At 45.3% G+C, this 27,161-nt stretch overlaps 1 protein-coding gene and 1 long non-coding RNA gene across 8 annotated transcripts in view; one reads left to right on the plus strand and one right to left on the minus strand.

Annotated features, from left to right (window-relative positions):
- Positions 1-3,507, minus strand: part of REXO1 (RNA exonuclease 1 homolog) — a 373,818-nt gene extending 370,311 nt beyond the window's left edge. For all 6 annotated transcript variants that reach the window (XM_068233863.1, XM_068233861.1, XM_068233862.1 and 3 more), the window contains exon 1: positions 3,263-3,507. In XM_068233863.1, the coding sequence (XP_068089964.1) occupies positions 3,263-3,404 (142 nt within the window). In that variant the 5' untranslated portion in view covers positions 3,405-3,507. The remainder of the gene's footprint in view (positions 1-3,262) is intronic.
- The window catches only part of LOC137509945 (uncharacterized), a 52,822-nt gene continuing 28,686 nt past the window's right edge, over positions 3,026-27,161 (plus strand). The window contains exons 1-2 of one of the 2 annotated variants that reach the window (XR_011020502.1): positions 3,026-3,057; positions 16,778-16,866. This is a non-coding gene — a long non-coding RNA (uncharacterized lncRNA). Of the gene's footprint in view, positions 3,348-16,777; positions 16,867-27,161 lie in introns of both variants that reach the window. The other variant, XR_011020501.1, reaches the window with a different exon arrangement.

Raw genomic sequence — 27,161 nt, forward strand, 5'->3', positions numbered from 1 at the left:
ACAGTATAGGTAGCAGATTTGTCCCCTGCCCCCGCATGCAGAGTCACAAGCGGAACACAGTCAGGAGATTGGTAACCGGCTCTCGCCATTCTAACAACGGCATCTCTCTCCAGCCATGCAGCCAGCGTCCTTCCTATGGCTACGGAGTATTACTCTTCAATGAGACCCACAGACACGTACTGGCAGGCCAGACAAAGACGACACTGTAGCCATGAAGACGGAACTGATGACAGATACTGACGCTGGAATGCCAAGAGCTGGCGAATAAGCGCTTCACTATGCTCTGCATGGGGAGGAAAAGGAGGGGAGCACTCGGGAAGGAGTCCTGCCAGCACCCAAGAATATTGTGCCGCCTTAAGCAGATGCTCAATTGGCTCTAATAGGGCAGGCCATGTGAGCTACCTCTCCCACATCAGTCGCCTGTAGGCACGAGCCTACCATACCTAGTAAGAAATCTGGCCATGACAATGTATAGAAGCACAAGATTTCATGATTAGCAGCTGAAAGTAAAGGACCACTTGAAAAATATGGCACTCCAATTTACAGAGGTAGAACTCACAATTGCATGTGCAGAAAATGGGCAAAGTGTAATTTTTGCACACACTGGAAAAAAAATGCAATAGGCGGTCATATTTTTCCCCCACACGCAAACATTTGTGTAAGATATGAACAGAGACAATTTTTTCAAGGGCTGTTTGTCTATTGCAAATTTGCATTGCAGGGAACTGCATGCAGATCGGCCAAGTGTGGCCCTTATGGTGAGTACATTTGAAATCGGCGCCGGTAGACTTGGGCGCAGGATACAGCGGTATATGGCTGATCCTGCTTCTGCACAAGTCCGGGCCGATTTAATTACTATTCCCCCTCCAGGCCGACATGGATGGTGGGGGAATGAAATAATTCGGCTTCCAGCGATTGCTGGAGGACGAATTATTATGTTTTGAAGCAACCTCGGCTCCGTCTTCAGATGGAGCCGACGTTACTCACTGAGCGCTGCAATAGGATGATTCCTATTGTAGTCTATGGAGGCGCCGGCTGCGCCCAAATCTAGCAGCGCTGAAAAGCACTGCTCCGCTTATGGTGCCCATACATGGTACAATAAAAACATTTATGATTGGACATGTTGGAAAAATCTTTATATTTAATCTAACCGGATAATCAAAAGAAATCAAAAAAGAAAAAAAAAGGTACCATGTTTGGGCACCATAAGGCTGGGTTCACACTGCATGAATCAAAAATTGATCCCGTCCAATGTAAAAAAAAAAGGACCCATTTTTAGTTTCAAATAGATCAGTTTGTTACATTGGGCATCAGTGTTTATTGTGTGTTCAAATCCATGTTGCCACCCACATATCGGTGGGCATCACTTCATCTGGCTGATCCGAAATCATCTAGACTACCGAAACTTGTGTTCCGTTCATTAGAACAGAAAAAAAACAGATTGCTTGCATAGGTTTTTATAGCCTTACAAAAACCCACAAGCCATGGACAGGATTAATACAACAAACTGAGCTGAACTAGTCCCAGTTCAGTACTAGGGTTGCCAGGTGTCCGGTTTTAGACCGGACAGTGCGGTTTTTGGCCGCTGTGTCCTGTCCAAAAAGGCATGTTAAACCCGACAATTAAGATGTCCGGTTTTATGCCTTTTGCCCATTTCTAGCCCCAGCAGCCAGGGAGGGAGCGCTGTATACAACATACCTCCCTGGCTCCAAGCGCTGCTCTCTCGTCGCCGGTCTTCTCCTCTCTGCATACACGCTTATACACACGCTGCTTCCTGTTTAGCCGGAAGCAGCGTATGTATACGCGTGTAGGCAGATGGGAGAAGACCGGCGACGAGAGAGCATCGCTTGGAGCCAGGGAGGTATGTTGTATACAGCGCTCCCTCCCTGGCGGCTGCTGCTGCTCACTATACATCTGAGGGGGGAGCACGGAGGGCGGCCCGGGAGAGGGAGGGAGAGGTCGGGTTGCCCTCCCCGCGGCTCCGGCTCCCCCCTCCATTATGGGGGACAGCTACCTATCTAACCTATCCTGGGGGCACCTACCTAATCTAACCTACGCTGGGGGGCAGCTACCTATCTAACCTATCCTGGGGGGCACCTACCTAATCTAACCTACGCTGGGGGGCAGCTACCTATCTAACCTATCCTGGGGGGCACCTACCTAATCTAACCTACGCTGGGGGGCAGCTACCTATCTAACCTATCCTGGGGGGCATCTACCTAATCTAACCTACGCTGGGGGGCACCTACCTAATCTAACCTACACTGGGGGGCAGCTACCTAATCTAACCTACGCTGGGGGGCACCTACCTAATCTAACCTACACTGGGGGGCAGCTACCTATCTAACCTATACTGGGGGGCACCTACCTAATCTAACCTATGCGGGGGGGCAGCTACCTATCTAACCTATACTGGGGGGCACCTGTCTAATCTAGCCTATACTGGAAGGGGGGGCAGCTACCTAATCTAACCTATACTGGGGGGCACCTACCTATCTAACGTATACTGAGGGGCACCTACCTATCTAACCTATACTGGGGTGCAGCTACCTATCTAACCTATACTGGGGTTATGGGGCATCTATTTATCTAAACTATACTGGGGGCACTTATCTAACCTGTATTGGGGGCACCTACCTACCTAGCTAGCCTATACAGGTGACAACTATACTGGCTACCTATATTGGAGACACCTACCTAAATGACCTATACTGGGGGCACCTACCTATCTAACCTATGCTGGGGGCAACTATTGCATTATTTGCATAGTTTTCCAGTTTTGTAATAGTTTTCTGCTCTGTCTCTTATTATGTGCATTTACTGGTGAAAAGTGGTCTCTTATGTGCATGTACTGGTGAGGACAGTTAGTGACATGGCTATGTACTCTGTAATGTGCTGCAGAAGATGTCAGTGCGATATAAATACTGTAAAAAACATTTTTTAAAAAGCCTATTGCTTAGCCCCACTCTACATAAAAGTGCGCTTCTGACTCCGCCCCTAACTCCACCCCCTGTCCGGTTTTCTCCATCAGCCGACCTGGCAACCCTATTCAGTACTGTACGTTGAAGACGTTTTTTGTTCTTCTTTACCTGCAAAATATTTAATATTTAGAAAATAACCAAGAGTCAAAGTGCAGAATAACTCAAAGTAACTAATCTGAAATCACATGAGACAGAGCAGTAAAATGCTTCTAGCAATACTTTATACACATTCATCGAGCGCCGAAATACAACCACCCGGGCAGCTAAAATGGGAAGATCACCTGCTGTGCTATTGCGGGCCTCTCCTCCTCCAACATCACTCCGGACCAGCCTTCCTCGGTGCCTAAAGTGACAGTAAGGACGACGGCAAGTTTCTCTGAAAGGACACTCCACTCCCCGAAAATAACTCGTACTCTTCAGCATTTTATAAAAATATAGCAATGATAGTTATATGTAGTCACAGACATAACCTGGCCGCTGCCATATTGTTTTTTTTTTTCTTTTTGTTATGCAGGGGGAAGGAGGGCTCAGGGCACAAATGGAAACGATGGGGGCGCGGCATTACCAGGTCCTCAGTAAGGGCGACCTAAAAGAACGCCAGTATCTGTGTGAATAATATAGTCAATATGCGGCTAACCACGCGTCATAAGATTCCACCGCATAACTACATTACGTATATTTATGCCTTTTTACATTAATTCGAGGCACACGTATGTACGACCCTGATCCCTTGTGTGCGCATGCGTTAAACTAGAAGAGTCCTGGTATAATTTATCCAAATTATTCACTCTCACCTTGTCGATATGATAACTCCCAGTCTTCCCTTTATTAGAGGATGTCTAGCTGTTAACCCTTCTATCTCTCTTTTCTTCTCATTTCGTTCTTCTTTAAAGGCTGTTGCATAGAAATGATGGATGGGATGGATGGATTTATGCATGGATTTATGTTCTTAGGGCTGGAACCCACTAGAGCGATTTTGTGTACGTTTAGGGAGCAATTTAAACCAGTAGCGATTTCCCTGTAACGCTCAGCTAATGTTACTGGATGGGTCAAATTCCACTGGAGCGATTGTGATTACTAAAATCGCAAACGCAGGACATGCAGCATTTTTAGCGTTTCTTCAATGTAAAGTATATAAACGCTGGCATAATCGCTTGTCAAAACCTACACAGAGCGATTTTGCTAGCGTTTGTACATTACTGCACACTGTAACAAAATTAAAATTAATTGAAAGGACCAAACAGAAATTAAAACGTTAATCACTCCACAACCGCTGGCAAATTAATTACACTTTTTAAAATCGCTACCGAAAACGCTCATGAAATCCCTTATACAAATCACTCGTACAAAACGCTAACAATTGCTATTAACGATAGAGTTTTGTAGTGGGTTCCAGCCCTCACTGCATTTTCATGCGTTTCCTCAGCGCTCTCTGTTCCCTCCCATGTGCCAAACACAGATAAGTTAAAGGGGCACCATGGCGAAAAATTGTAAAATGTAAAATATGTGCAAACGTATACAAATAAAAAGTATGTTTTTTCCAGAGTAAAATGAGCTAAAAATTACTTTTTTCCTATGTTGCTATCACTTACAGTAGGTAGTAGAATTCTGACAGAAGTGACAGGTCTTGGGCTAGTCCATCTCTTCATAGGGGATTCTCAGGGATTTATTTATTTTCAAAAGCACATAGTGAATGGCAGTTGCTCTGTCCAACTGCTAAAAACCTGTGTAGCGAGCAGGGAAGCTGGCCAGCATCATTGTTTAACCACTTGCCGACCGCACACTTATACCGTGCGTCGGCAAAGTGGCAGCTGCAGGACCAGCGACGCAATTCTGCGGCTGCTTCCTGTCAATTCACGGCGGGGGGCTCCGTGAATAGCCTGCGAGCCGCCGATCGCGGCTCGCAGGCTTAATGTGAACACAAGCGGAAATAATCCGCTTTGTTTACATTGTACGGCGCTGCTGCGCAGCAGCGCCGTAAGGCAGATCGGCGATCCCGGGCCAATCAGCGGCCGGGGATCGCCGCCATGTGACAGGGGACAGCCTGTCACTGGCTGCACAGGACAGATAGCGTCCTGTGCAGCCCAGATCACCAGGGGGGCCAGGTAGGAGAGGGAGGGGGGGGGGGATTTCGCCGCGGAGGGGGACTTTGAGGTGCCCCCCGCAACACCCGGCAGGCAGGAGCGATCAGACCCCCCCAGCACATCATCCCCCTAGTGGGGAAAAAAGGGGGGCGATCTGGTCGCTCTGCCTGCACCCTGATCTGTGCTGGGGGCTGCACAGCCCACCCAGCACAGATCAGCTAAAACAGCGCTGGTCCTTAAGGGGGGGTAAAGGGTGGGTCCTCAAGTGGTTAAATCCTTTTTCCCTGGTGCCTCCATGTCGGCATACTCTATGGGTTAGCACCGCCCCTCTAACCCCTATAGGACCAATTCAAAGATTATATAAGTTAGGTCATGACCCGGTCGACGCATTCTCTTTTTTGTCCTCAGACACTATAGCACCTGTACTATGTTTCTTCTATCTGTTCTCTTTTCCATCTGTTTTCCTTATCTCTGTTTAGATATATATTTTATTGTTTCAAAAGGGGGCAAGTGCTCTTGTCCTGCTTCTGGCTACTAAATGTGCCATGAATTGGTTCCTGCAAAGTTTTTATTTTCAGCAGAAGCACCTGTAAATCAGTGTAAGGCTGAGGGGGAACCACGGTCGCTTGCCTCATTGCCCAGCAGTATGGCAGGTTAGTGCTTTATTTTTGTTTTTCGGGCGCTCCGGCAGACATGGAGACTCTCTGATGGCGCCGGGAGTGGCATGACTCGAGGAGGCGGGCGGTAGTCCGCAGTGCACATGTGTGGAGTTTCCTGAGCAGGATTCTGGGTCTCCGAGGGAAGCCGTGGCCATCTTTGTTGTAGGCAATTAGCGCCCATGCGGTGTTCTGGCGTCAGGCACGTTGGTCACGTGGGGGGAGGCGGCCTATTTAACCACTTCCCGACCGCCGTATATACAATTGGCGGCCAGGAAGTGGACCCCGCAAGGACCGCCGTATTGACAAATGGCGGCGGTCCTTTTACAGGCATGGGCGGCGCGATCGCGTCATTCGTGACGCGATCGGCCGCCGAGGACTGGCTCCGCCCACCTCGCGCTGTAACCCGCCGGCCGTTTGGAAGCGCCGGCGGGTTACTAGCACCCGGATCCCCGCCTACACGCTCAGATTGCCCTCAGACCCCCCCTTATCAATTCGCCAGTGCAATATTTACATCTGTTCTTCCCTGTAATAACCTACTGATCACCTGTCAATAACCCCCTGTCACTGCCACCCATCAATCACCCCCTGTCACTGCCACCCATCAATCAGCCCCTAACCTGCCCCTTGCGGGCAATCTGATCACCCACCCACACCAATAGATCGCCCGCAGATCCGACGTCAGATCACCTCCCAAGTGCAGTGTTTACATCTGTTCTCTACCCTAAACACCCACTAATTGCCCATCAATCACCCCCTGTCACTGCTACCTATCAGATTAGACCCCTATCTGCCCCTAGGGCACTCAATCACCCGCCCACACCCTCAAAACGCCCTCAGACCCCAGCCCTGATCACCTCGCCAGTGCATTGCTTGCATCTATTCCCCCCTCTAATCACACCTTGAGACACCCATCAATCACCACCTGTCACCCCCTAGCACACCTATCCATCAGATCAGGCCCTAATTTGCCCCGTGTGGGCTCCTGATCACTCAGCCAAACCCTCAGACCCCCTTCCGATCACCTCCCCAGTGCATTGATTGCATCTATTTTCCCCTCTAACCACCCCCTGAGACACCCATCAATCACCTCCTGTCACCCCCCTAGCACTCCTATCCATTAGATCAGGCCCAATACAACCTGTCATCTAAAAGGCCACCCTGCTTATGACCGGTTCCACAAAATTTGCCCCCTCATGGACCACTTGTCATCAAAATTTGCAGATGCTTATACCCCTGAACAGTCATTTTGAGACATTTGGTTTCCAGACTACTCACGGTTTTGGGCCCGTAAAATGCCAGGACGGTATAGGAACCCCACAAGTGACCCCATTTTAGAAAAAAGACACCCCAAGGTATTCTGTTAGGTGTATGACGAGTTCATAGAAGATTTTATTTTTTGTCAAAAGTTAGCGGAAATTGATTTGTATTGTTTTTTTTTCACAAAGTGTCATTTTTCACTAACAAAAAATAAACTCTTCTATGAACTTGTCATACACCTAACGGAATACCTTGGGGTGTCTTCTTTCTAAAATGGGGTCACTTGTGGGGTTCCTATACTGCCCTGGCATTGTAGGGGCCCTAAACCGTGAGGAGTAGTCTAGAAAACAAATGCCTCAAAATGACCTGTGAATAGGACGTTGGGCCCCTTAGCGCACCTAGGCTGCAAAAAAGTGTCACACATGTGGTACCGCCGTACTCAGGAAAAGTAGTATAATGTGTTTTGGGGTGTATTTTTACACATACCCATGCTGGGTGGGAGAAATCTCTCTGTAAATGGACAATTGTGTGTAAAAAAAAATCAAACAATTGTCATTTACAGAGATATTTCTCCCACCCAGCATGGGTATGTGTAAAAATACACCCCAAAACACATTATACTACTTCTCCTGAGTACGGCGGTACCACATGTGTGGCACTTTTTTTACACCCTAAGTACGCTAAGGGGCCCAAAGTCCAATGAGTACCTTTAGGATTTCACAGGTCATCTTGCGACATTTGGTTTCAAAACTACTCCTCACGGTTTAGGGCCCCTAAAATGCCAGGGCAGTATAGGAACCCCACAAATGACCCCATTCTAGAAAGAAGACACCCAAAGGTATTCCGTTAGGAGTATGGTGAGTTTATAGAAGATTTTATTTTTTGTCACAAGTTAGCGGAAAATGACACTTTGTGAAAAAAAAATAATTATAATCAATTTCCGCTAACTTGTGACAAAAAAATAAAATCTTCTATGAACTCACCATACTCCTAACGGAATACCTTCGGGTGTCTTCTTTCTAAAATGGGGTCATTAGTGGGGTTCCTATACTGCCCTGGCATTTTAGGGGCCCTAAACCGTGAGGAGTAGTCTTGAAACAAAAATGACCTGTGAAATCCTAAAGGTACTCATTGGACTTTGGGCCCCTTAGCGCAGTTAGGGTGCAAAAAAGTGCCACACATGTGGTATCGCCGTACTCAGGAGAAGTAGTATAATGTGTTTTTTTTGGTGTATTTTTACACATACCCATGCTGAGTGGGAGAAATATCTCTGTAAATGGACAATTGTGTGTAAAAAAAAATCAAACAATTGTCATTTACAGAGATATTTCTCCCACCCAGCATGGGTATGTGTAAAAATACACCCCAAAACACATTGTACTACTTCTCCTGAGTACGGCAATACCACATGTGTGGCACTTTTTTGCAGCCTAACTGCGCTAAGGGGCCCAAAGTCCAATGAGCACCTTTAGGCTTTACAGGGGTGCTTACAATTTAGCACCCCCCAAAATGTCAGGACAGTGAACACACCCCACAAATGACCCCATTTTGGAAAGTAGACACTTCAAGGTATTCAGAGAGGGGCATGGTGAGTCCGTGGCAGATTTCATTTTTTTTTTTGTCGCAAGTTAGAAGAAATGGAAACTTTTTTTTTTTTTGTCACAAAGTGTCATTTTCCGCTTACTTGTGACAAAAAATAATATCTTCTATGAACTCACTATGCCTCTCAGTGAATACTTTGGGATGTCTTCTTTCCAAAATGGGGTCATTTAGGGGGTATTTATACTATCCTGGAATTCTAGCCCCTCATGAAACATGTCAGGTGCTCAGAAAAGTCAGAGATGCTGGAAAATGGGAAAATTCACTTTTTGCACCATAGTTTGTAAACGCTATAACTTTTACCCAAACCAATAAATATAGGCTGAATGGGGTTTTTTTTAATCAAAAACATGTTTGTCCACATTTTTTGTGCTGCATGTATACAGAAATTTTACTTTATTTGAAAAATGTCAGCACAGAAAGTTAAAAAAATCATTTTTTTGACAAAATTCATGTCTTTTTTGATGAATATAATAAAAAGTAAAAATCGCAGCAGCAATCAAATAGCACCAAAAGAAAGCTTTATTAGTGACAAGAAAAGGAGCAAAAATTCATTTAGGTGGTAGGTTGTATGAGCGAGCAATAAACCGTGAAAGCTGCAGTGGTCTGAATGGAAAAAAAGTGCAAAGTCCTTAAAGGGGAACTTCAGCCTAAACAAACATACTGTCATCAAGTTACATTAGTTATGTTAATTAGAATAGATAGGTAATATAATCTCTTACCCACCCTGTTTTAAAAGAACAGGCAAATGTTTGTGATTCATGGGGGCTGCCATCTTTGTCATGGGGGCAGCCATCTTTTTGGTTGAAAGGAGGTGACAAGGAGCAGGAGACACAGTTCCAACTGTCCTGTGTCCTGATTACCCCTCCCAGCTGCACACACTAGGCTTCAAATGTCAAATTCAAAATGTAAAAAAAAAAAAATTGCACCAAAACAGCAGAACGAGAACAACATCAGAAATCCCATAATGCTTTGCACAGCATCAGGGGAAAAAAGCCCGGGCAGTTTTTTTCTGTGCAGCAAAACATGAGGCTTGGATAAGAGAAACAAAGTTCTGATGCTGTGAAACTGTTAAAGAAACACCAAGCCTTTTCAGTGCTGCTGAGTCGATTTTTAGTCCGGAGGTTCACTTTAAGGGGGGTAAAGCCCGCGGTCCTCAAGTGGTTAAACAGGGCTGCTTCCCTGTCAGTGTTTGGGCTGTCTTGCTGTGATTCAGACGTGCTGGAGAATGTCAGAAGATAGTGTGGCTGGCACCTTTCCGACCTCGGAGGTCGGCGGGACACATTGCGTACATTTTTACGCATTCTCGCTAGTGCAGGAACATTAACACATCCATTTTTACGCATTACTAGTTCAATGCGTACATTTTTACGCATTGAACCAGTAATGCGTAAAAATGTATGTGTTAATGTTCCTGCACTAGCGGGAATGCGTAAAAATTTACGCAATGCGTCCCGCCGACCTCAGAGGTCGGCAAGCTGCCAGCGGGGGACTGGAGCAGCAGTGAGTGACTGCGAGGGCACAGGATGGCTGCAGGGGGCTGGAAGAAGCCCCAGGTAAGTGAAACTCATTTTTTTATTTTGCTTGAACCTTCCCTTTAAAAACTTGTTAAAGGCCCCTAAGCCAACCAATACCAGAACAATTACAATACGTAATGTAATTAAACTGCACCTGTCCCTAGCTCCCCAGCCAGCCTCTACCTATCCCTAGCTCCCCATGAAACCTAGTACCAATCCCCAGCCACAACTCCACTAGTGTTCAAGCTGTTCCCTCAACCTCAGAGAATCAGCTGGAGGCTGTGGCAGCTGAGGAGGAAGAGGAAACCACAGGTCTTTTCAACTTCGCTTTAACGGCACCGTTTGTGGCAGCCATTACGGAAGCATTGGAGTGGAAGGATCCTCCAGAAGAGCAGAATCAAAATAAAGAGTACTATTCTCATTTAGCAAGAAAATCCTGTTCTTTTCCCCTTATGAGAGAAATCAAGAACATCGTTTTGGAAGAATGGGAAAAAGTGGAGAATAAGACTTCATTGCACAATAAGTTTTCCCTGCTTAAAGAGGAAGAGGTGCCTTCTCTGATTACTCCTCCTGTAGTAGATGCGTCTCTTTCAAGACTTATGAAACACGTTACACTGCCGATGGAGAAATCTGTAACTTTCAAAGATGTATTGGACAGGAAGGTAGATGGTGATCTGAAGAAGATGTACCTAGTGGCGGGTCAGATTTGTAAACCAGCCATTGCTTTGACATCGGTTGAAAGAGCTTTGAGAATCTGGATTGATAATGTGGAGGAAGCGATCCTTAACTACCTACCGACCGCCCCACGCCAATGGGCGTGGCCGCGGCGGCAGCCCCAGGATCGCCTAACGCCTGGGGCTCTGTTTTGCAGGAGATCGCGCGCAGGCTGCGCGCGCATCTCCTGCTCAGTGGGCGGAGCTGAGCTGAGACTGTTAGACAGCGTAATCGCCATCTATTTACATGTACAGCGCTGCGATCTGTAGCAGCGCTGTACTGGGGACAGCCGTGTGACACGGCTGTTCCCCTGGGGCACCAGAAAGCGATTGGCTCTAATAGGCTGAAGCCTATGACAGCCGATCGCCGTGATTGGCTGGCGAGGGGTGGGCGGGATAGTCAAAAAAAACAAAACATTTATTTAGTAAAAAAAAATTATAAATGTTGAGTAAAAAAAACTGGAGGGCGATCAGACCCCACCAACAGAGAGCACGGTTGGTGGGGAGAAAAGGGGGGATCAATCGTGTGCCTTGTTGTGCGGCCCTGCAGCTTGGCCTTAAAGCTGCAGTGGCCAATTTACTGAAAATAGCCCTGGTCTTTAGGGGTTTACCACTGCAGTCTTCAAGAGGATAAAGGACTTAAAAGGCCAAATAAAAAAAAAAAGTTAAGTACCTGCATCAAATTTGAATGCACGGAGGACGCCATCCGTGCCCTCCGTGCAGTTCCGCCGGGTCACCGCAGTTCAATCGCCCCCGGGCCACTCCCTACCCCACAGACCGGGTCGGGCTCTCCTGCCTCTTGTAAAATGGCCGCTGGAACTGGTGGACTGCGCAGTCCACATAGACGCAAGTGCAGCTGCTCAGCTCTAGGGCCTCCCCCCAATCCACGCACAGGAGACAGCCTGTAGTGTGGATCGGGGGGAGGCCCTAGAGCTGCGCAGCCGGACTCGCATCTATGCGGACTGCGCAGCCATGGCCAGCTCCGGCGGGCATTTTACAAGATGCAGGAGAGCCCGACCCGGGCTGTGGGGTCGGGAGCGGCCCGGGGGGGCGATTGAACTGCGGGGACACGGCAGAACTGCACGGAGGGCGTGGATGGCGTCCTCCGTGCATTCAAATTTGATGCAGGTACTTAACTTTTTTTTTTTTATTTGGCCTCGTAAGTCCTTTAAAGAAGTGGATTAAAATGATATTGTTTCAGCAATGGATGACTTAAAGGGAAGGTTCAAGCAAAATAAAAAAATAAGTTTCACTTACCTGGGGCTTCTACCAGCCCCATGCAGCCATCCTGTGCCCTCGTAGTCACTCACTGCTGCTCCAGTCCCCCGCTGGCAGCTTGCCGACCTCGGAGGTCGGCGGGACGGATTGCGTACATTTTTACGCATTCCCGCTAGTGCAGGAACATTAACACATACATTTTTACGCGTTACTGGTTCAATGCGTACATTTTTACGCATGGAGCAAGAGTAAGTGACTACGAGGGCACAGTATGGCTGCATGGGGCTGGTAGAAGCCCCAGGTAAGTGAAACTCATTTTTTTATTTTGCTTGGACATTCCCTTTAATACATATCCAGATGTCCTCCTTCATTTAAATTAGTTAATCCATTAGTATACCAACATCTTAAAGGGAGCTTCCATCTTCAGTATTGACTGTGGAAACCACTGATAACAACCATTTAATTTAACATACATCTATGGCATACTATTGCTTATCTAGCTTTAAAATCCTTTGAAATCTATCAATGTAATGGATTTAAACTTTAAAGTGATTCCTTCTTCTAAAGTCCTTTCCATCAAAATCACCATGCCTTTAACTAATCTTTAATACCTTGATACCAATCACTTTTAATCCTTCGGGGGTTACGACATCTGAAAATACACAGCCAGGAGACTCCCATGATTTTTTTTTTACAAATATTGGATACGTTCTCTAATCCTTGTTTTATAAGCCATATGTTTTTCATATATCCATGTACATTTGTTCTCTCCCCATGTACATAAAAAATACAATAAATCCCTTTGATAGCATAGCCTCATATGCTGTAGTATCCACATGGGTACATCCCTCGTACTTCAATTTCAGATTTTAACCCGATTAGCTGTTCACTACCAGATCACTAACATTTCTTCACCTCTTTGCCATCATATTAGGATATACAGGATATACAGTACAAACCTAAAGTTTGGACACACCTTCTCATTCAGAGAGTTTTCTTTATTTTCATGACTATGAACATTGTAGATTCACACTGAAGGCATCCAAACTACGAATTAACACATGTGGAAGTATAGTACATAACCAAAAAGTGTGAAACAACTGAAAATATGTCATATTCTAGGTTCTTCAAAGTAGCCACCTTTTGCTTTGATTACTGCTTTGCACACTCTTGGCATTCTCTTGATGAGCTTCAAGAGGTAGTCACCTGAAATGGTCTTCCAACAGTCTGGAAGGAAGCAGGTTAGCACTTGTTGGCCCTTTTGCCTTCACTCTGTGTTCCAGCAGGAGCCCTGCTGGGCCGATATGCGTAATTTTTTTTTGTTGCACGCAGCTAGCACTTTGCTAGCTGCGTGAACTCACCGATCGCCGCCGCCGATTCACCACGTTAGAGGATGCCCGCCCCCCCCCCCCAGACCCCTGCACAGCCTGGCCAATCGGTGCCAGGCAGCGCTGAGGGGTGGATCGAGACTCCCTCTGACGTCACGACGTCGGTGACGTCATCGCGCCCGTCGCCATGGCGACAGGGGAAGCCCTAATGGAAAACCCGTTCAGAACGGGATTTCCTGACGGGCCTGATCGCCAGAGGCGATCGGAGGGGGTGGGGGGATGCCACTGCTCAGCGGCTGTCATGTAGCTAGCGCTAGGCTAGCTACATGATTAAAAAAAAAACATTTAAAAAACTGCTGCGCTGCCTCCCTGGCGGTGTTAATTGACCGCCAGGGAGGTTATGAGGAGACTGTGTGAATCAGGCCTTCATGGTAGAATATCTGCTAGGAAACCACTGCTAAGGACAGGCAACAAGCAGAAGAGACTTGTTTGGGCTAAAGAACACAAGGAATGGACATTAGACCAGTGGAAATCTGTGCTTTGGTCTGATGAGTCCAAATTTGATATTTTTGGTTCCAAACACTGTGTCTTTGTGCGACGCAGAAAAGGTGAACAGATGGTCTCTACATGCCTGGTTCCCACCGTGAAGCATGGAGGTGGTGTGATGGTGTTTTGCTGGTGACACTGTTGGGGATTTATTCAAAATTAAAGGCATACTGAACCAGCATGGCTACCACAGCATCTTGCAGCGGCATGCTATTCCATCCGGTTTGCGTTTAGTTGGACCATCATTTATTTTTCAACAGGACAATGAACCCAAACACACCTCCAGGCTGTGTAAGGGCTATTTGACCAGAAGGAGAGTGATGGGGTGCTGCGTCAGATGACCTGGCCTTCACAGTCACCAGACCTGAACCCAATCGAGATGGTTTGGGGTGAGCTGGAACGCAGAGTGAAGGCAAAAGGGCCAACAAGTGCTAAGCATCTCTGGGAACTCCTTCAAGACTGTTGGAAGACCATTTCAGGTGACTACCTCTTGAAGCTCATCAAGAGAATGCCAAGAGTGTGCAAAGCAGTAATCAAAGCAAAAGGTGGCTACTTTGAAGAACCTAGAATATGACATATTTTCAGTTGTTTCACACTTTTTGGTTATGTACTATACTTCCACGTGTTAATTCATAGTTTGGATGCCTTCAGTGTGAATCTACAATGTTCATAGTCATGAAAATAAAGAAAACTCTTTGAATGAGAAGGTGTGTCCAAACTTCTGGTCTGTACTGTATTCCCACTATATTGGTAAGAATTAGGTTTCAGCTTAAATACTAACCTCCCTAAGGCCTGGTGCACACCAAAAACCGCTAGCAGATCCGCAAAATGCTAGCAGATTTTGAAACGCTTTTTCTTCTTTTTCTGTAGCGTTTCGCGGTTTTGTGTAGCGGTTTTGGTGTAGTAGATTTCATATATTGTTACAGTAAAGCTGTTACTGAACAGCTTCTGTAACAAAACCGCCGGCAAAACCGATCTGAACAGGCGTTTTTCAGAGCAGTTTGCGGTTTTCCTATACTCAACATTGAGGCAGAAACGCATCCGCAATCCAAAAAATGCCTCACCCCGGGAGTATGTGTTTCTGCAAAACGCCTCCCACTCTGGTGTTAACCACCTCATTGAGATACATTGACCAAGCGTATCCGCAGCCGCAAGCGGCTGCAGAAACGCTGAAAAAGCCGCTCGGTGTGCACCAGCCCTTATACAGTATTTTAGCTTCCACCAATTTGGTATGGCTTTTTCCTTCATTTTTATTTTTTCTGCTAAAGCAAAGCTGAAGCAAAAAAAAAAAGTATGATATATAGAATTGTGATGTGTAGTAGATAATGAATAGAACATTAGTAGCAAAGAAAATACTCATTTTTGTAGCTTTTTTCTTTTTAATAACTTTGCATCAATCTGTCATATTTGCAGTTTAGAAACCACACTCTGTATTTTAGGTTATTAAACGAAGAATAAATAATGACCCTTTGAACTTTCCTGCAGTAGTAGCTCTTTTGCATAGACAACTGAAGTTTTTTTTTTAAATCTTCCTGTACTGAAAAACAATATTAGACTATTTTCTTTGCCCCTAATGTTCTATTTCTTAGCTGTACTACACATACAATACCAGTAGGGTATTGTACCGTGTTAGCCATCAGTAAAAGCAAGCAGTTTTAAATCAGGCTGATACCATTTATTGGCTAACTAAAAAGAATAGGAATAAGCAAGCTATCGGACTTGCAGCCTTCGTGGGGCTTACATACAGGATTGTAAGCCCGACAAAGGCTGCAAGGCCGAAAGCTTGCTTATTCTTATGCTTCATACACACTTGAGATAAAAGTCTTTGGAAAAGGCAAGATCACAGACCAATCTTACCACCCTTCATGTAGTATGAGAGCCATACTCTACACCAGTCTTTCTCAACCTTTTTACCTTGGAGGAACCCTGTAAATAACTTTTGGATCTCAAGGAACCCCTGCAAACAATTTTTTGGCCTCGAGGAACCCCTACATTTATTTTTCAGGAGGCATGGTCTTTAAGTAGGTTAGGCTGCTAATTTCACTATCTCCTATTACACTGCCACTCATTATACTGTCTCCTGACCCCCCAATTTAGTGCTTCTTGTTACAGTACCACCTATTATAGTGTGCTCTATTATACTTCCCCCACGATGGGGTAAAATGCCAAGGAACCCCTGCAGAGTCCTCAAGGAACCCTGGGGTTCCAGGGAACCCTGGTTGAGAAAGCCTGCTCTACACAGTCTATTCTATGGAGCTGCACTCCTCATCAGATAAAATCTTTGCAGGATGCTGCACACAAAGATGCCCGTACACACTCAAAAGATCATTATCTGCAAAAGATCTGTTCCTGCAAAATATCCATTCCTGCAAAATGCATTCATAGTCTATGAGATCTGCAGATCATCATACACACTTGGTTTAACAGACAATCATCTGCAGATCAGATCCACCAGGATGGATTTTCAGATCTGCAGATGATTGCCAGATATGCAGATGAAGTCTGTTAAACCAAGTGTGTATGAGGATCTGCAGATCTCATAGACTATGAATGCATTTTGCAGGAATGGATTTTTTGCAGTAACAGATCTTTTGCAGATAATGATCTTTTGTGTCTGTACAGCATCTGTGTGTGCAGCATCTTGCAAAGATTTCTGTCTGATGGGGAGTTCAGCTCCATAGAATAGACTGTGTTAGAGTATGGCTCTCATACTACATGAAGGGTGGTAAGATTGGTCTGTGATCTTGCCTTTTCCAAAGACTTTTATCTCAAGTGTGTATGAAGCATTATTCTTTTTAGTTAGCCAATAAATGGTATCATCCTGATTTAAAACTTCTTACACATAGAATACCTCATATGTTTATTTTCTCTTCAGGTTTGCTTTAAGGACCTCTGGATTTATAACTTTCAAAAGTGGCGAGGGAACTGGAGGATTTGCTGCTGACAAGAGGCTATCCCAAACAGGTAACAAATATATATATATATATATATATTTTGTGATGATCGGAGCAGTTGTCTGCTCGTTTCTGGTATGGTTCTGAAGGAAAAGGTCCAAGATAGTGTTAGTTGTTGCATGGTTGCAACAACTCTATCCTGTAGATTAGTATGGGATCCAGGACTGGCTTGTATTGGGAAAAGGGTGGGCCTTATACGCCACTCCTCCAGGTACAGGCCTGAGTCTGGCAGAGAGAGGGTTAATGAACTCACCTGTGTTATTTGCAAAAAGAGCTGCATCACCCAGTATGCAGTGGGCTGTATGTGGAGCAAGACGGCTTCGGAAAGGCTGTACAGCTGAGAGGAATGCCAGGCCTGTAGCAGCAGGGAAGCTGCTGGTGCGGAAGTGCTTGAGGGAGTTGGACTCCAGTGCTGGTAACCTAGGAGAAGCCTGGAAAAGGTGAGTGGCCCAGGACTGCCATTAGACCCGTGGCAGGGTGTCACTCACGAACCAGTGTGGCTGCAGAAGGTTGTATATTTTGTGCTGTGCCTACAGTGTGATCACTGAATACCAAGAGTGGTTTATTTTTGTTGCGGTTTCTGGACATTGTTGTGACCGACAAAGCTGTATTGTTTTATTTTTTACCCTAAGGGCCCGTTCAGACTACAAAATGCGGACCGCAACGCATGCGGACCGCAACGCGTACGAACGCACGCATGTCCGCGTTCGTATGCGTTGCGAGGCTGATCCCATCACTGAAAAGTGAATGGGACAGCCGCGCGTTTTTATAAAATCTGCGTGCAGCATGCGTTCCCGGACCGCACAGGTCCGGAACGCATGCTGTGTGAACATCAGACATTGCACTCTATGCAATGTCTGATGTCGTGCGTTTTGGCCACCTGCACGCGTTTCCAAAACGCGGCTGGAAACGCGTGCAGTGTGAACGGGCCCTAAGGGCCTGTTTCCACTACACGCAGATTGGCTGCAGAATGGATGCAGAAAAACTGTCTCCAATGAAAGCCTATGGGAAAATCTGCATCAGAAAAATTGTGTTTAGTGGAAACAGGCCCATAGGCATTCATTGGAGTCAGTTTTTCTGCATCCATCCTACATCCAATCTGCGTGTGGTGGAAACAGACTCTAAGAAAACTCACTGTCTGGTATGTTGTGACCCTTGATGCTTCTGACCTACTTTACCAATGAGTTAAAATCCTTAGAATATCACAATTGGTACTCAGATGCGGGCACAGCAAAGGTGTTTATACCAGCAGTAAAGAGGTTAAATGTCAGTTTGCAAGCGTGTAGGACAATTTTTTTTCCTTGTTGCACCGTATATGAAGTTTTTGCGAGTGGATTAATTTCATAATACAGAGATCAGTCGCAAGAAAAAGTGCCCAACTGCTGTCCAAGAGAGATGGTTTGCAGACAGCAATGAATGGTTTGAGCATATTATTATGCAAGATTATGAGAATTGGCTAAAAGCTCAAGAAAAAGTTTCTGTGAGGAGAAGCTTGCAACTGGTCCACACAGGTGTGTCAGACCAGGAGGTCATTTTCAAGCAGGTCCATGTGTTTGCAAACTGCTCTGTGAAACCTGAGCCAGCATGGAGGCAGCAGCAGGGGGATGCATTTCTGCAGCCTGTTCAGAGCGGTGCACCTGTTTTGGATGAAGAGGATCGCTGGGGTCCAATTCTTGTCAGAGATTGGATGGATGTCGTTACCAAGGGTAACCAACCTGGAAAAAGAGTGGGCTCCACAAGACAGGGAGTGCCAAAGTTGCAGATTGAAAGTGTCAATGTCAAGGGTAACCATCCTGCACCGGATAAGAGGGTGATGTCCAAAAGTCTGGAAAAGCCAAAGCAGCAGATACAGAGTGTTGTTTCCAAAGGCCACCAGAGGAAGCTGGATCACCAAGAGCAGGAGGAGCTGTGTGTTTGTTTGAACCCAAAAATGTTTGATGCATGCAGGGCTTATTCTCCTTGCACCTGAACTGCCCACTGTCGCCAAGAGGAACTGCGGCTGGAGCTGGTAAGACTGTTCCATGTAATGTGCGTGCTGGAATTGTGAAAAGTAATGTACTGTCCATGTCTGTCATTGGTAACCTAAGTGGGGTGACAGGTTCTGTGGGGTCACCAGCGTCTGGAAGGGGTCACACGGTCATGTGGTAAAAATGGCCCAGTGTTGGATATAACTATCATAACTGGTCAGATGGGTTGCAGAGGTTGGTGTGATCCTTCCTGCAAAGTCTCTGCGGTAAACCATGCGTTGCTCCCATTGATATGTCCCATCAGTTTAAATGTGCGCACCACCATTGTCATAGTGCAAACCAAGTTGGGAGAAGTTACCCAGGAACTGCTGAAATGTAATAATGTGGAATTTGATGTCTTACTGGGTACTGACTGTTCATTATTCTGGGACTTGTGTTACAACCAGCATTTGGAGGGAAGGTTAAAATTGGAGCCTGTGGATATGGATAATTTGATATACGTTTGTGATTAGAATGTGAAGCTTCCTAGCGCCTAGTCTTAATTTAGAGTGGCTAAAGTGGCCAGTTTTTGAAGGGTTAAACTCAGTGCTAGGTGTGCAAACTAGAAAAATGAATACTCACCTTTCCTTAATTTTATTTTCTTGTATAAAGAACGGCGGCATACTCATGGGTTAGGGTCCGCCCCCCTGACCCCATAGGACAGATCTCTCTAAAAGTCAAGTGAATCTCTCCATCCCCCCCCCCCCCCCTTCCGCCATTCTTGGTAAAAATTAGTCCTCGAATGGACAGAAGGGTGGGATTCGTATGCCGCCATTGTTTAAACAAGAAAAGAAAGTTATGGAAAGGTGAGTATTCAGTTTTCTAGTTTCTTGCATAAACATGGTGGCATACTCATGGGGCATACAAAATGCAGTAAACACACAGATTTTATTTCCAATTTGCAGACAGAATCCCTTTCCCAAAATGTAAGCATGATAATGATGCAGGATCAACATGGTAGTGTAACATAAAAGTGTTTATGGATGACCAGCTGGCCGCTTTACATATTGTGTCCATGAAAACTTTTGAAAAGCAAGCATATGAAGCTGCCATACGCCTTGTCGAGTGAGCTCGAATGTCCTGTAGAACTGGCAAACCTTTAATTTGATAACTTTTTTGAATAGTTTTAACTAACCATGCAGATAAAGTTTGTGTGGTAACTTTTTTCCCTTTATTAACTCCCTGCCAGTTCACAAACAAATGGTAAATCGCTCGGGAGCTGTTATTGACAAATAAGCTTTTATAGATCTGCCGACATCCAATGGATGTTCTTTATCGTCTAATGAAAACGTAGGTAGCGTTAGCTCCTGGTTAATATGAAAGTTGGAAGCTGCTTTAGGAACACAAGATAGCACAGGACGAATTATCACTCTGTCTGGAAAAAACTCAAGTAGATTTTGTGAGCAACTCAATGCCTGCAGATCAAAGACTCTCTTTGCTGATGAAATTGCTGTGAGGAATAAGGTTTTTAAGATGACATTCTGTAATGAGGCTGTTTCCACTGGATAGAATAGAGGTGAAGAAAGCACATCTAACACTACGCATAAGTGTCATTTTGGAAAAAACTGTTTCCTAGGAGGCCGAATTTTCATAACCGCTTTTAGAAATTGAATCACTAACTGGTGCTGCACCCACTTGGTACCTGTTAAGGCTGAAGGGCGGAGACTTGTACTTTCAGGGCTGAGAGTGTAATGCATTGTTGAGACACCGCCGCGCGGTCTGGCAGCGGGGCGGCTGTCTCCGCGTTCAGACCGGCGGTTTCCGCACCGCAGCATGCGTCTGGTTTGTCTGAGCCTAGTAGTGCACACAGATGGAGAGCGCGCTAGGAGGCAGGACCTCTATGCCAATAGGAGAGGGATCAGCTGATCCCAGCGCAGTGGGTGATTGGCTGAGTGGTGCTGGGCGGTGCTGAGGAGCGCTGCACTATATATACATCTTGCCTGTCAGTTGCTGGTTGTCTGCCGTTGCAAATACTTACGTGTGAGCACTCAGACCAGTCAGATCCCACAGTGTGTTAGAACCAGGAGGACCTGGGATTTCACACTTAGCCAGATTACGCTTGTGTTATATGTTAGACCAGTTCCAGGGTGTTGTGACCAAGGACCTCACACCCAAGCTTAGGGATACTGTGTCATTGCTGTGTTATACTTTAAACCAGTTCCAGGGTGTTGTGACCAAGGGCCTCACGCCCAAGCTTAGGGATACTGTGTCATCGCTGTGTTATGCTCTAGACCCTAGGTTCTCAACGTGTGGTACGCGTACCCCAGGGGGTACTTCTAATGGTTCCAGGGGGTACTCGGGCTTGATATACTTAGCCAAGAACAACAAATTTAGAGTTTTAGAAAATGATAAATCTTATTTTAAACAACCCCAAATTAGTATTTTAGCTAATTAAAAGCAATAGTAAAGGCTTGGAAATGGTTTAGAACCAATTATAATATACTACAATTAAATATATATTTGTCAAGGGGTACTTGTGATAATGTTTACTATGCCAGGGGGTACTTGGTGAGTACAGGGTTTTAAAAGGGGTACACACCAATAAAATGTTGAGAAACACTGCTCTAGACTACCGTAGTTCCCGGGTGTCGAGACTAAGGGCCTCACGCCCCAGGCTAGGACTTTGTTATATTTATATGTTATGACTATTTGCTCTGTCGAACCTTTCTCTTGCTTTCTGATTCAGTACCTCTGCATATCTGCCTACCTGTTGCCAGACCCTGCCTGTACCCGGTTACCGAATCAGTCTTTTGTCTTTGTACCTCATCTGCTCGTGTGTTGCCGACCTGGCCTGCCCGACCACCCAGGCTGTCACTCTCCCTGAGTGCTCAGTCTATCTGTACTAGCAGTGACACCATTCCACCAGGTGTCAGCTGCAACCAGGACTCCCGCTCCTCAGAGAGTCCGGCCTGTTAGCAGGCAGTGGCCTCTTTCTCTGGAGTCCCCTGGCTGCAGTACAGTTTAACATCTGATATTATTATCCCTGATTACCAAGTCTTCACTATCAAGGAGATAGTTTCTGCACTGCCCAGGGCCACCTGCCCCTCAGGTGGTTCTTGGCCGAGCTGCTTATATCTCCCGCTTCTCGGGAGATAGCCTACAGTTCATCAAACACTTTTACTTATTAGGTGTCCAGAGGTTATTCATACTTGTATTATTAGTGATTCTGCAGATCATCCATAATCAAGTATACATCTGTATTGTTGATGATTCTGCAGATCATCAACAATCAGATTCTCTCTGTGTGCTGACACCAATCGTTACAGAGAGGCTCAGATTTTTTTTCTACACCTGCTTGTAAGAAGTTTAAAATATTGCCTATAGGAGATAACTTGTCGAAGCCATGATCCGCTGCAAAGCATGCAAATTTGTCCCAAATCCTGTAATATGTTGTATTAGTCGAAGGTTTTCTAGCCTTAAGAAGAGTTTCTGCCACATTAGAGGAACAACCTTGAACTTAGTAACCTTGCCTCTCAGCTTCCATGCTGTTAAATGTAACGTCTTTAGTTCTGGGTACAGAAGATTCCCCTGGAAGAGATCGTGACAAGGCGGTAACTGTATCGGTTTCTCTAGACTCAACTGCAGTGCTAGGGGAAACCAAGGCCTCCGGGGCCAGCACGGCATAACAGCTGATTATGGATGATTCCTTTGATACCCTTTGTAGAAATCTGGTTATCATTGGAAATAGGGGAAAAGTGTACCCTAGCCTGAAGTCCCAATCTTGTGTTAGACAGTCTGTTCCCAATCACTGTGGATGTGGAAACCTTGTGAAGAACTTTGGTAGCTTTGAATTGGCTGCTGATGCCCAGAGATCTATTTGTGGCATTCCCCGTTTCCTGACTATCCACTTGAAGATTCAATCGTTCAACTGCCATTCGTTTTGATTGACAAAAGTCCTGCTCAAGCGATCTGCTACGATATTTTATTTTCCAGGCAGGTAAGTTGCTGATAGGTTGTCTTGGTTCTTCTGAGCCCATGTCATTATTTGATGTGTCTCCTGTAGGAGGGCCAAACTCCGTGTTCCCCCTTGCCGCCTTATATACGTCTCTGCCGTGATATTGTCGATTCATAGGAGAACATTTTTCTTGTGTATCAGGAAGTGGAACGCTTTCAATGCCATGAAAGCAGCCCTCAACTCCAGAATATTGGATGGAACATAATCCTGTTGGGGAAACCATCTCCCCTGCATGAAAATGTTGTTGCAGTGAGCCCCCCAACCCGACATGCTCGCATCCAAGGTAACTAGAACTGGAGCCAAGGGCTGGATCCAATGACAATCTAGAAGATGCTTCCTGCAGGTCCACCACCTCAAGGAGAACTTCACTTGTGTTGGAAGAGTTAACATTTGATTTAAAGTTCTTCCATTTTCTTAGAAAAAAGATTTGTAGTTTCCTAAGGTGCCAGTGGGCCCACTTTACCATTGGGATTGTTGATGATAAAGTGCCTAACAGGCTCATGCAGTGTTTTGCGGATAACCGTTGAGATCGAAGTACTTGATTGAGCTTGTGCTGAATTGCACACATTTTCTGATCCGGTAAAACAACTTTGTTTTCCGTAGTTCGGAATCTGGCACCAAGAAACATGTCTTGCGTTGGAATCAGTGGACTCTTTTTTTAGATTTAATAGCCAGCCCAAATCTGTTAGAGTACTCAACAACATCTGCTGGTGTTCTAGTAGAATTTCTTTGTCCTGATGCAGTAGTAGTATATTGTCTAGATCAGTGGTCCTCAAACTAAAGCCCACGGGCCGAATGCGTCCCCCTGAGGCTTTTTCACTGGCCCCCCAAACACAAAATGTATAACCTATAGATGCGGTTCACTTTACCTGTAAAAATCAGCGGCCCGGCTATAGAATAGCAGTGCTGGCATCACCCATCCACATATTGTAGTAGTAATTCACTGGCTTCCAATCCAATTCTGCATCAGGTAACACTGCTGTCCAACTGGAAGGCAGGTTGTCACCTGGGTATGCTTCACTGTCTGGTGCACAGAGACGTTCTTTGAACGCTGCATGACTGAATGGCTGCTGCTGGGAGTTCTCCTCCAAGCATGATTGGTTCAAGTCAATACCTAGATTCAATGTAATGTTTTTCAACATCATTTTATGTATGTTCCGGCAGTCTGAAGTATGTTGACCCGACTCTTGACCTAAAAAGTTTGGGGACCTCTGGTCTAGATAGTGAAATGTTCGTAAGCCTTTTGTTCTGAGCAGTGCTATTACTAGTAGGAGGATCTTGGTGAAGGTTCTCGGAGCCGTTGATATACCGAACGGAAGTGCTTGGAATTTATAGTGTTTTCCTAGTATCGCAAACCGACGAAATCTTTGAAAATTTGTGTTGATGGGGACATGCAGATATGCATCTGCCAGGTCGATAGAGGTCATCCATTAGTTTACTTGAATCATGGGAATTATTGACTGTAAAGACTCCATTCTGAACCCGGCCCACCTTTATGTGAGGATTTAGAAATTTCAAGTCCAGTACCGGCCTCCAATTTCCTGTCGCCTTTGGAACTAAGAAGAGCGGTTATAGATTCCCCTGAAGCGATCCTTTTCTGGTACTTCTATTACTGCCTTCATTCTCTTTAAAGAGAGAACATAATCCAACAACGCTTGATATTTTTGTTTGTTTTCTGGCATTCTTGTCTGCATAAAACGACTTACTGGAGGTGTTTTCTTGAACTTCCACATATGACCTCTTTTTAGTGTCTTCAGAACCCATGGATCTTCTATATTTTCCACCCAAGACCTCCAGTAGAGACGAAGCCTTGCCCCCACTGGAGCGTCTTGAGTGGGCGCACCTTCAAAAGGACTTTTTGGTCTGTTGGGAAGAAGAAGCTGGCTTATTCCTGTTTTTGAGAAAAGAAGACTGGGTTCCCCTCCAGTTTCTACCAAACTGTTCCCCAGGTTTGTATGATCTTGTCTGCTGGAATCCGTTTGAAGAAAACTTTCTTGAACCTTGTTGTCTATAATTTCTTGGTTTCCTACCCTGCGGAATAAGACCTGTTTTTTCCACCTGTTACCATGGAGATTGCGCTGTCCATAGCAGGGCCAAAGAGGTGTGTTCCATTAAATGGGATTTTGCACCAATTATTTCTTGACGCCCGGTCTGCCGACCATGACTTCAACCAGAGTGCACGTTTCGCCGTTACACTATGCAACATTGATCTAGCTGATGACCTGATTGTGTCTATGGCAGCCTCACCAACAAAATCTCCCGCAAGTTTTATTTAATCAAGGAGCTTACCGGTAATTATTTCCTGTTTGTCCATATCTGAGTTCAATGCAGTTCCATCATTATCAACCCATACCCTTATTGCCTTAGCTAAGGAAGTTAAGCAATGGCTGGTCTGCAGGCTGCTCCGGACGCCAAAAAGGCTTTTTTTAATGTCCGTGTCTATTTTTCTATCTAACGGATCCTTGAAAAGTACAGCATCATCCATAGGCAATGTTACATGTTTAGCAAGCCTCATTATGCACGACAGGGGCACAGTCAATCAATTTTGCTTCATCAACTTTTAACGGACAAAGCTTAGAAAATCTGTTGGATAATGAAGGCTTTTGATGCGGTTTAGACCATTCTTTAAGGATGAGATCCTTTATTACTTTCATAAAGGGAAACGATTGTGGTTAGCTCTGTAAGTGCGGATAATATTTATGCTGTATTTCATCTTCTTCCTGCCATTCGATTGCAGATTTAATTGCTGACAAAAAAAGAAAAATCAAATCCTACAGGCGGTAAATCCGCATGAGAATTGGATTCCTCCCTGTGAACCGCTGCTGACGTGGGAGTAATCGGCTGTGTAGCTGACATCTTTTGAAAGGTGTCTTGCACCGCATGCTGTATATAACACTTGTTCATTATCTGTCCCTTCCTTGTCCCTAGCCAGCTCCGTGAAACATGATTCACAAACTTTATTTGGTAAAGCAGGTTGTGCGCAGGACCAACATAAATTTGGTTCCGGTCTTTTATGTCAAGAGAATTCCACTGACTCAGAAGAACGAGATCCAGATCGATCATATCTTCTAGGTGAATGATTTTCATAATAATTTCTCATGGGAGAAAAACGATCAGAGTCATATCTATTGTTTGATTCAGAGCGTCTTGGAGAACGCCTATAGTCATAATCGTAATTCCTTTGTCTCCTAGGTAGGAAATCTTTCTCTATATGAAACATAACGGCTTGTTCCAGCACGTTGTTCTGGCGAACGCCTCCCTGGAGAATTTCTCCTATAAGAGTGATTTCTAGATGAACTTCTCCCCCGATAATAGTCCCCATAAGGAGAATTTCTTGTAGAAGGATTCGACTTCTTTGATTGAAAAAAACCCTCAATCATCTCCAGTTTGAGAACGAAGTAAATTTCTCTTAGGTAAGGACTGGATGCTTTTAGTGACCATAAGTCCTTCTCCCTCATACAGACTGTGAAAACACAAAAGGAAAATGAAAATATAGTGTTTTCACCAAAAAATCCGCAACAATACAAGGAGAGAGAGCAAGCACTTTTTTTGATACTGCCCAAGCAACCAGGTGCAAAATAGGAAAAAAAAAAAAACACCCTGTGCATAAACCAGTGACAGGGATACATTTAGTATCCTGTTACCTGGATACCCCAGCAGAAGTTCCTGGTGCAGAATCATCCATCATATCACCTTAAACAAACATTTAGTCTGATAAGTGACTGCTAAAAACCTTTGCTGTCTTCTATGCATTCTTGATATACAAAAAGAAACCAGCGTCCTACCTGTGTCAGATGAGAAGTAGGAGACCAATAAAGTACCTTTCGGCATCCAGGAGAAACGCTGCTGCAGCCAAGGCAAAAAACACAGTAAGGAGATTGGTACCAGCCAGTGAACACTGACCACCCACGATGCCTCTCCGTGTCTCTGTGTTTACTGGGCAAGGAGAGAGAGAACTTCCGGGTAAATATCCCTGCTGCAGGCTAGACAGCCAATCCCTGAGCCAGAGATCTTGCTGCAAGTCTCACGAAATGTAAAGCCAGATGGAAGGCTCTGCCGGCCAATGAGAAGTGTGCCCTCCAAGTCTCATGCATCACAAGACTTCAACTTGGAAGAGGGGAAAAAAAAAAAACCTGATAGAAGTGTGCACAGCCCAGGGGTAGCAGTATCGAGAGAAATATCCCTCTTTAAGAGACCTGAATGCCAGTAAAAGCGGGAGAGGCTGAACCCGCTTTCAAAAATAGATAAGAGACCCTCATGGATAAGAAAAAAGGTAAGGGATCTCCAAAACATGAAAAAGAAAAAAAACCCAATAGAGAACCTGTCCATCGAGGACATAAAAAA

This window comes from Hyperolius riggenbachi, chromosome 1, assembly GCF_040937935.1.
Source record: "Hyperolius riggenbachi isolate aHypRig1 chromosome 1, aHypRig1.pri, whole genome shotgun sequence".
NCBI lineage: Eukaryota > Metazoa > Chordata > Amphibia > Anura > Hyperoliidae > Hyperolius > Hyperolius riggenbachi.